At 43.7% G+C, this 9,579-nt stretch overlaps 1 protein-coding gene across 1 annotated transcript; it reads left to right on the plus strand.

The window, feature by feature from the left end:
* Positions 1-1,594: 1,594 nt before the first annotated feature.
* On the plus strand, positions 1,595-3,950 carry FANCF (FA complementation group F). Its single transcript, XM_082058400.1, has one exon. The coding sequence runs from the start codon at positions 1,611-1,613 to the stop codon at positions 2,700-2,702; it is 1,092 nt and encodes a 363-aa protein (XP_081914526.1). The 5' UTR covers positions 1,595-1,610; the 3' UTR covers positions 2,703-3,950.
* Positions 3,951-9,579: the final 5,629 nt, after the last annotated feature.

A 9,579-nucleotide genomic window follows, 5' to 3' on the forward strand; every position in this document is an offset into this window, starting at 1 on the left:
GTTCCTGACCCCTCACCATCTTTGTAGCTCTAAGGCGGTGGCGGGGATCGAACCGGGTTCCAGCAGGCTGGCTGCTCCTCTACCGCGATTCCCACTGAGCCCCCCAGCCCCAGTGACTTCCGCGTCCCTCACGGGTGGTGCGGCCGCCATTGCTGCCTGCAGCTGAGCCGCGGGGATCACCAGGCTTCTCTGCTCTCTTCGTACCCACTCGGTGTCCAGGATTACACCACAGGGCCATGAACTCCGTGCAGAGCACCCAGCAGCTCCCAACCCTACCAGCTGCAGCGCCCGGCACTTTCCCGCCTCTGCTTCACCCCCTCAGGAGCGGGGACGCCTGCAGAAGGTTCCAGAAGCCAGGTCGGCCCGCTCGCTCCCACACCATGCAGGAACGCTGAGTGTGGCAGGTCTGTCGTGGGGGCGAGGATGAAGGGAGAGGTGCTGTCTCGCAGCTGATCAGAAGCCCTTTAGGCAGCCGACATGAAGAAAGCAGCCGGGAACAGTCGCTCCAACAAGTAGGCTGCATTTTGCAAGCTGCGTGTAATACCTGGAGCCTGCCATTGCCAGCTGTCCTTCAGCTAGGGAAGGCGGGAAAGGAAGAAGGGGTCGCTTCTCACTACAAAGAGGAGCGATTATAGCACAGTTGCACCATGTTGTCTGGGGGGCATGCCTGCGGAAAACCCTGGCTGCATTGTCACAGAATTACAGAGAGTCAGGGATTGGAAGGGACCTGGAAAGCTCATCCAGTGCAATCCCCCCGCCGGAGCAGGAACACCCAGATGAGGTTACACAGGAAGGTGTTCAGGTGGGTTTTGAATGTGTGCAGAGGAGGAGACTCCACAACCCCCCTGGGCAGCCTGTTCCAGTGTCTGTCACCCTCACTGAGAAGAAGTTTCTTCTCATATATTTAAGTGGAACCTCCTGTGTTCCAGTTTGTACCCATTGCTGCTTGTCCTATCCTTGGTTGTCACAGAGAAGAGCCTGGCTCCACCCTTGTGACACTCACCCTTTACATATTTATAAACATTAACGAGGTCACCCCTCAGTCTCCTCCAAGCTAGAGAGCCCCAGCTCCCTCAGCCATTACCTCTGCAGGGCTCAGTCTGGGGCAGCACTGGGGACCTCGGCCGTGGCCGCCCTGCAGGGATGGGGTTACCACAGAAATCGGGAAATACCCCCAAATGTGGGACACAGGATGTTTACTCTTTAAAAGTTTTATTTTTTTTAAGGGGCATTTAACAATTTTAAGGTTTATCCTAAGCGTCTCTGCTGGTAGGTTGTTTCTTGTTGTGGGTTTTGTGTGTGTGTGGTTTTGCTTGTTGTTTGGTGTTGTTTTTTGTTTGTTTTCACAACTTGATCCTGCTCGGTTTTTAACGTTTTAATTCGGGTCAATTGCTCCCACGCGCCCCTCACTGCGGTATTAGACAAAAATAACTGACACGAAGGACCGCTTCACGTCTCCTTTAACGGGAGATCAATCCGCATGGGATTGACGTCAGGTCCAGCCAATAGCCATACAAATCCCCGCCCTCGCCGGTTCGGATTGGCTGCGGCTCCCGGAGGGAGGCGGAACTTCTGCTCAAACCGCTGGCGCCAAGGCTGGCCCGGCCGCCATGGAGGCCGTGCTGGAGCAGGTGGAGCAGCTGCCCGCGCTCCTGGCCGTGTCCCGCTCCGCGCTGGTGCGGGACTGGGACTCCCTGACCCTGGACAGGGCTCTAGAGTGGGCCCGCTATTTCCAGCACCTCCACGATCGCTTCCGCACCCGGCCTCGCCTCCGGGAAGCGCTGGGGCGGCGGCTGCGGCGGGGTCAGCGGAGCCCTCTGCTCGGCTTCCCCCACCTGGGCCGCTGCCCGCAGCTGCTGGGCCTGGCGCTGCTGGAGAACCGCGCTTTGCCGCCCGCCGCCTGCCGCCGCCTCATCCACAGCCTGCTGCGCCCTGGCGGTACGGAGCCCGGCTCCGAGCCCCGCAGCCTGGCGCTCCTTGCCCGCCGGAAGGCCGCCTCCCGCCTGCTGGCGCTGCCGCGGCCCCCGGAGGGGCTGGAGCCGCAGGTGCAGGCGGAGGCGCAGCTGCTGCTGAGCCGGCTGCGGGAGGAGGGGCAGGAGGCCCAACCGCCCGGAGAGGCCGCGGGGAGGCTGCGGTGGTTGTCGGGTGTCCTGGAGCAGCTCCCCCAGCCCCGGGCATTCGGGGTGGTAGCGGCGGCGCTGCTGCTAAGGCAGGAGAGCGGCGCTGAGCAGGCCGGAGGCGGGGATCGGGTTGGGAACAGCCAAAATGGAAACCAAGTGAGTGCAACAGAAGACGACGTTGCCGGGCCCCTGCTTGCCTGGCTGCTGGAGAACATGGAGCGATTTTCTGCCTTCTGCCTTTTCCTCCCAGGCTCTCTTCTTGCCTCCCTTGCTGGTCACTATTCCCAGTTAAACAGACCTTACTTGGACCTCTTAACTGGCTGGGGAAGCGACTTGCTCTATGACCCCTTGCAGGGACGGTGGGTTAAAAGTTGTCTTGACAAAGCTGTGTTGTCCTGGGAGGAGCTGAGGGAGCGCTTCAGCTGCCTCTGTCAGGGCTCTGATCTAGTCAAAGCACAGACCCAAGCTGCTCTGAAATGCCTGAAGGCCCAGGATGGAGACTTTAAGGTCCGTGGCCTAAGTGTGTGGACTGACTTACTGATGGAATTAGAGGAATATCTGAGGAAAGAAGCAGAGCGCTGATGTGTGAACACAAAAGCAACATGAAATCTCTTGAAATCCAGTAGATCTGCTTAACTATTTCATGTGAAAAGCAAGAAAACTTGTACCTTGCTTTGGGTTAAAAACCAAGTGCCGGTGTGACTGCTGACCACGCTGTTCCTGGCTGCATATGAAACCTTTCAGGGGGCCTGGTGCTTTCTTGTCATTGCACTGTTAATTCCCATCACTGCAGAATAAGCCTTCCTTTTCAATATTTGCTGCTTACCTAATAAAATGAAGGATATGTTTTCTGTTTCAAATGTGGAGTAAATAGTTTTCTGTTTAGAAAAATATTACAGTTCAGATGTGGTCATGGTAGCTGTGTCTCTTGACTGTTGGAGGTTGACAAAAAGCTCAAAGGGGAAATGGAGTTACAAATGTGAAAACCACAAATTCAGGGTTAGTAGCGGTTGTCTTCATCCAGCATGAACTGGATTGAAGCTAATTAGAGTAGTAGTCTGTGTTACAACACGAAATAGTGTATACAGCTATGGCAGATATTTCTGTACCACAAAACTAGGAGGGATTTCATGATTTTGAAATGGAAACAATTAGTACAAGAGGATGAATATTGTTTATCTGGGAAGAGAAATAATGCCTATTCGAACTTGTATGGAAATAATTAAAGACACACAAACATTTTTATTCTTCTCCCCCTTCTAAAACAAAAGAGACACTCAAGGGTAGCACACTAATTAGCTAGAAGGACACACTGCTAATCTATGGAAAATATGACTGTTTTCTTTGGGCTTTTCTCTACATCATGTCAGTGAGGCAATAAAATTATGGAGATCTGCAGATGAACATATTCTGAAAGCTACAGCTGTGGTAGTCATCTTGCTCTTTCTTAAATGGGGTTATCCCCTTTTTTGGAACTCGTGGTGAGTGTTAAAAAAGAGCACCATGTTGGTGGACCTCAGGACTGAGTCGGTATTTCTGTGGTATCAAAAGGAACACAAACGACGTCTCTAACTGTTTAAAATTGCTTAGAAGTATAAAGCATGAAGCTTGAACTTATGTTGTCTAGCCACAGTTCCCTGCATTATGTAGTTTTGGCATGTGGTATGGAAACTTCACTTGAGCTTGCTCTAATGCTTTTAGCAGGAATAAGGTTTTTTTGTCTGTTAGAATACTTTTTGCTATCAGAGGTTTCTGATGAATGTTATACCCAAAATATCAGTCCAAGTCATTCCCTTCTCCACAGCTATATGTTAAGGGTGAATATCAAATGTTGCAGTAGTGTTACAAATGTTATAATAATAATAAAAAACCACCCTTATCAGTGTTCTCTCTTCTGCGTGGGGATCTAACGGGAAAAGGTGGGTAGAAGCTACTGGCATTCGCTCTCTTGGTGAGGGATAATTGACTTCAACCAGTTAAAAACTGACTGTTCCCTGGTACCTGAGTCTCTGACAAAGTTCAATGAGAGTTAAGTCTTGTTTTTGCTTGTCAAGGAACATATATTTCCTAATTTACTCAGCATGCTGACTATGAGTTAAGTCTCTTAGCAGCTTTTAACTATTTCTAGGATAAATCTGGTGCTTGTAGGGAGTGTATACTTGCACTATTTCAAGTCTTGCTTTTTGATAAATTCAGGCTTTCTCTTGCAAAGTTCAGTTCATGAAAACAGATGTCTTTCCAAGTAGTTTAGCATTACACCTTTTGTTAACTAAGTGCAATCTTCTACTCCAGTAGCTAGGAAGCAATAGGCCCTTCAGGGTGACTTCATTGAGAAAATAAAGAAATAATCAGGGAGCAGAAAGCATGAGATGGACCAGTGTAGACCATATATACTTGATTTCCAATTCTGTCCTCCTTATAGGACACCTGAATAGTAAAAGGTAGTTTAGCCTCAATGAAGCAGAAGCACCTGGTTGTAGCAATTTTGAAAAAATGTTCCAATCTGTCCCAAATACATTATAAAGAGGTGCCAGATCCATGATTACCAAATTCCAAAATCCACATGGCTGTTATTGAAGTAAGTGCACCAGTCCACATCCCCTATTATTTCAACATGCTTGTCGAGATTGCCAGGTAGCCGTGCAAAGGACACTTAGTTAAATTTTTTTTCGGAACTCCATTTTTAATAAAAGCATAAACAGGAAAGGAAGAAGCGTGTCTGTAATCTCCTTCTATGTATTTGCAGCTTGTGTTTACATGCTGAGGTTTGCAGCCCAAACTTGCAAGCTCTTGACCTAAACAATCTGAACTGTCACGGGAAGCAAGATATTGGAAATGAGAGACTACAGCCTTTTCCCCCACTGTCATCTTCCCCCCTTTAGTAATAAAGAAAAACAGATCTCTGCTATTTTCTTTATTAAAATTATTATTGAAGAAACATTCCTTTTCAGACTAGTAAGTATTGAGGCATCTTATTTTACTTAGCGAATCAGGAGGATTTTACTTGCCCAATAAATAGCTAAGTTGAATACTGCAACTCCACAAGTGACATACTAGGAGCTGTCTGGATACTAAGTTACTTTTTTTCTGATTTCTCTTGTGAAGTGTCTGTTACCTTGTAATCACCATACTAAACAAAATCTAGAAGAAAAAGTCTATGTTCTTCTAGTAATTTGCAGTATATATCTAGGTACTAGTATAAGGATGAATGGTGCAGAATATATTGTTCACTTAGGAAAAAAATACAAGCAGATTGGTACCATTCAGGTGAATGTATGAGCCCCATTGTGACTGGAAGAACACGTTCAATTCAGAATGTCCGATAGAAAAGTCAAGCCCAGCAATGCATTAAAATGAACACTTGTTTTGAACACAAGGTTTGTTTCCCCAACCCCCCAACTAGGTGAATAAGGATCTAAAGTTCTTGTTCTTCAGTGACAATGACAAGTGATTTTTTTTTTCTTGTGTGTCAGAGAATATTTTTTAGGTCATGGAGACAAACTAATATTTTGATCCCATGGCAGTAGTATTTTCATGTACTGTTTAACTAGATAGCTAAGCTAAAGTTGTATGGCTAATTTCTGAAAAACAGAAGATTTAAAGCTAAACTCTATTCCTTGTGAAGAGTTTGGATAAATGATCTGTTGTAGAGTGTAAGCGAAGGCCTCGTACCATCCCCATGCAGAATACAGAAAAGAGGCACCACTAACATGGGAACCAACTGCTTGAGAACCTTATTTAGTTTGATAGGCAGAGTTACAGAAAAATAAATAAATAACATGCAAGTGGAGATGGTGAGGAGAAAAAGCAGAAAACTGTTCCCTTTTGAAGGCCCTGGAGAAAAGGTAGATTTCCCCTTCACCAAAACTTTTACTTCGATGTTGGCTGCTCTGCTAAAGCACTCAGCCTCTGTGTTCCCTAATGACCACTTGGATCAATGGTTTAACAGGCAAGAATATTAAGGTGGTGAATGAGAATTGTAGCTGTCTGCAGAGTAGGAAACTGTGCCTATTTAAATAAGGGTTGCTCTTGTAGAGGTGAGAACAAAATAACAATATGCTATCTGCCCTGGTATAAAATAACTTGAATAATCACAAGTATGGTCAGGAAAAATAGCTTTTTCAATTAATAATTAGTATAAATCCTTCTCAAAAGCTGTCAGTATTGTATCTGTCTCATGAGGCATTAAATGTTATTTTGACCAAACACATCATTCTCTATTAATCACTCATGTACCTGTACTGAATTTCAGATTGAGAGATCATAGCCAGCCTGGAAACAATTACATATTTGTTCTCCCTTGCCTATATACTTCTTTAAACATTTCAGAAAAAAAGGATGTCTATAGCAATGAACTAGATCAGAGAGAAACACGTAGTTAAGAGACATTATCTTTTATCATTTATCAAATGTAGCCTGAAAATACCTTAAGCTGTTCAACATAGCTACTGTTAATACGTCAATATTGAAGTAATTCATGTACCAACACTACTTTAATTCCTTGTGTGCCAATACCTTAGTGTTACTCATATTGCTTTCCATATTTAAGTACATCCTAACAGTTTTTCATTGTGTTGGTTCTTTCACAACTAGAGATCTTTGTCCCTAAATCTTTAATTAGAGTGGTTGGCATTTTACTTACAGTTGGTGTTTTGAATCATCTTGGACACCACAGAGGGTGGCAGCAGAGTCTCTCTGCACAGATGGGCTTGGGCTTCTGATCTGAAGGGAGAAGCCAAGCTCGTGGGCCGCTTCTAGAGACAGAAGAGATGCAAGGAGTAAATACCCACTGTTCTGCTGCCCACTCAGAAGATTCCAAATGAAAAACCCCACTGAGAGTGTATTTTGTCCTTGCAATTCTGATTTTACCGTCTCTTTAATTTAATGTAGGATCAGGTAATAATATAAACTGTATCCCCTAACTGTCTCTATCCGCAGACCTGTTTTATTAATAATATTAGGTATTCAGCTCTTAAATTCCTTTTCTATTACATGATAAATTCCTGTAGTATTATGTGATCAATTTACTGTAACCCTTAACTAGGACTTTTTACCAGAAATAATAGCAGTGTGCGCTGAACAGAGCATATAGCAATCAAATCCTGAGTTTTGTCTTGAAATGCACCTTCCTATTATATTTCTCCCTCTGGGAAGAAAGTCCAGGATGAATGCTCAGACACGGGCTATTCATAGTGTGTAGCTCACAAAGAGACTAATCCCAGCATCTGATAAAGTGTTATTTAAGTTTTTGGCAGTCATCATGAGTTTTAAATTCCATCGCAAAGATTCAGTTTGAATGTTTTCCTAAGGATCATTGCCAGGAATGAAATGATACAAACTGCTTTTACCTGCACATTTGTATCCCTGCTCCTCTTATGGCGTGTTAGACTTAATGACTATCTGAACAGGAAATCGTAATTATGATCTTGAGTTTCTGTACATAGTGCTTTTCTCAATGTAAAGTTAGCAATGGAAGAAAAAGATTATGTGCTTTCTATTGCATGGGATAGAAATTACACCCATAAAAATAAGCCAGCAATACAAGATTAATTGTTATATGATCCAATTGTCAGTTAAATGCATAGAGAAATACTTGATTTTAATGCTGCATAGCTGGGAAAGCTTGTATGGGTTTGTTTTGCTCTCCAAGGAGGAGATAATGAATGCTCTTGAAATACCAGCAGGCTGAAATGTAAATGCAACCTCTATTTCCAATACTTATAGGCAGTGAAGTCATTAATATTTTCTTATTAATGTAAATGAGCTAGGTAAGAAGAATTGATTTCTTCTAGGAACTAATTGGACATGATCAATCCCTAAAACAAGTGTGACAACAAGGTCATTCATCAGCTGCTTAATGTTGCAATAGCCTAAGCTTGCCCTTTCAGCTAGGAAACGATGCCATGCCCTGGGGAAAAGGCTTTAAAATCGTTATGCTATTGACAAAAAGTTCAGTAATGTTGTCTCTCACAGCCTCATCATTCTTAATGTTAAGGTAAAATTTGCTGAGTTCAGGTGTTTTATAATTTGCCTTGTAAAGGGTATTTATTTTCAAGCATAAATTTCTTCTACATAGTAAAAATAGAAGGCGTAAGGAAAGCTAAATTTAACCATCTATTAAGGGTGACAGTCAGATGCTTGGTCTGTCCCAAGCTTTTGAGAAAACACAGGAAATTCTCTTCCCAGCTACAGAATACGGCACCAGTGTTTGTGTCCAACCAAAGCAGTTGTGTTTGTGTCCCAGGGGGGCTGACAGCGCTCCTGCTTGCTGTTCTGCTGAGTGGGACATTTTTGGAGGGACACTTTTGCCTGAAACTAAGTGTCTCAACAGCTACACAAGGATCTTTGGGCATTGGAAGTGATAGGAAGAAAATATGATCATTTAGTTTATGTCTAGATCTTTTTTTTTACTCACTCTTGGGTAAGATGTTTTTTGTTGGATTGTACCAATGAAATAACCTGACCCATCAGTTCTGTGTTTTCTTCAAGTTAGTTTGAGCACTGAATTCTCCTCCAATTTGCCTAAGTCTTTTTGTTTGGTTGGTTTCGTTTTTTTGTTTACAGGTTTACTTTTCCCCAAATGCAGCAAGCACCTTCCTTTTTATTCCTCACAAATGTGCACAAAAAACTGTTCAGATTGAAAGATAATATACATTAAGGGAAAGCCAGGATGACCGCAGTGCCGAAAATAATTTCTCTAATGTGAAACTAGAATTTCTTGCTACTGCTGGACTAGTCAAGTAAATGCTTTCTCCTGTTCTTAAATGAATTTTATAACAAGTTACTGCATGAGCTGAAATTCAACAAGGCAACAAAACCCCCCACAAGTTCCAATGGTATGTCAAACCGTCGTTTAACTTAAAAAGCACAGATAAGATCCAGCAGAAGGAAGAGAGCTTGAAACAGTTAAAGGAAAGATTCAGTTTTCTGTAATGGTAGGATTATCAACTTAATGAAATAATCTATCAACACTTCTAGTGATTTTTAGTTTTTTTGTTGCTTGCTTGCGATCCTTTGCATAGACTTGATGTCTTCATAAATACGCTTTTTTTTTATTTCAAGCATAAGTTTCTTGGCTAAAAGTAGGATCAAGCAAGTGAAAACCTACGGCCTGTTAGTGAGGAAAGTGAGGATTTAAGAAAGAAGACAAAAAATAAACAAAGCAACAATGGTTTATTACGCTAGTTACTGGTATGAATCTAGGTACCTTATATTTTCCCAATGTAAGGTTTGCAGGGATGTGTGGCTGGTTTCAAAGCTGCGTGTTCCTGGGTGATGCATTTAACACTCTGGGTTCAGTGCAAGACCATGATGCAGACCTGCAAGACGAGCAGGATGGTGATCCTGCTGTTAGTAGGTTTTGGTTTGGAGGGTTTTTTGTGGGTTTTTTTGTGGCTATTTTGGTGTTGTTTGGGTTTTTTTTTTTAAGTACGAGTTCTTCGTGTGTGAGGCAGAGCCT

This window comes from Streptopelia decaocto (assembly GCF_964273445.1).
Source record: "Streptopelia decaocto genome assembly, chromosome: 7".
Taxonomy (NCBI): domain Eukaryota; kingdom Metazoa; phylum Chordata; class Aves; order Columbiformes; family Columbidae; genus Streptopelia; species Streptopelia decaocto.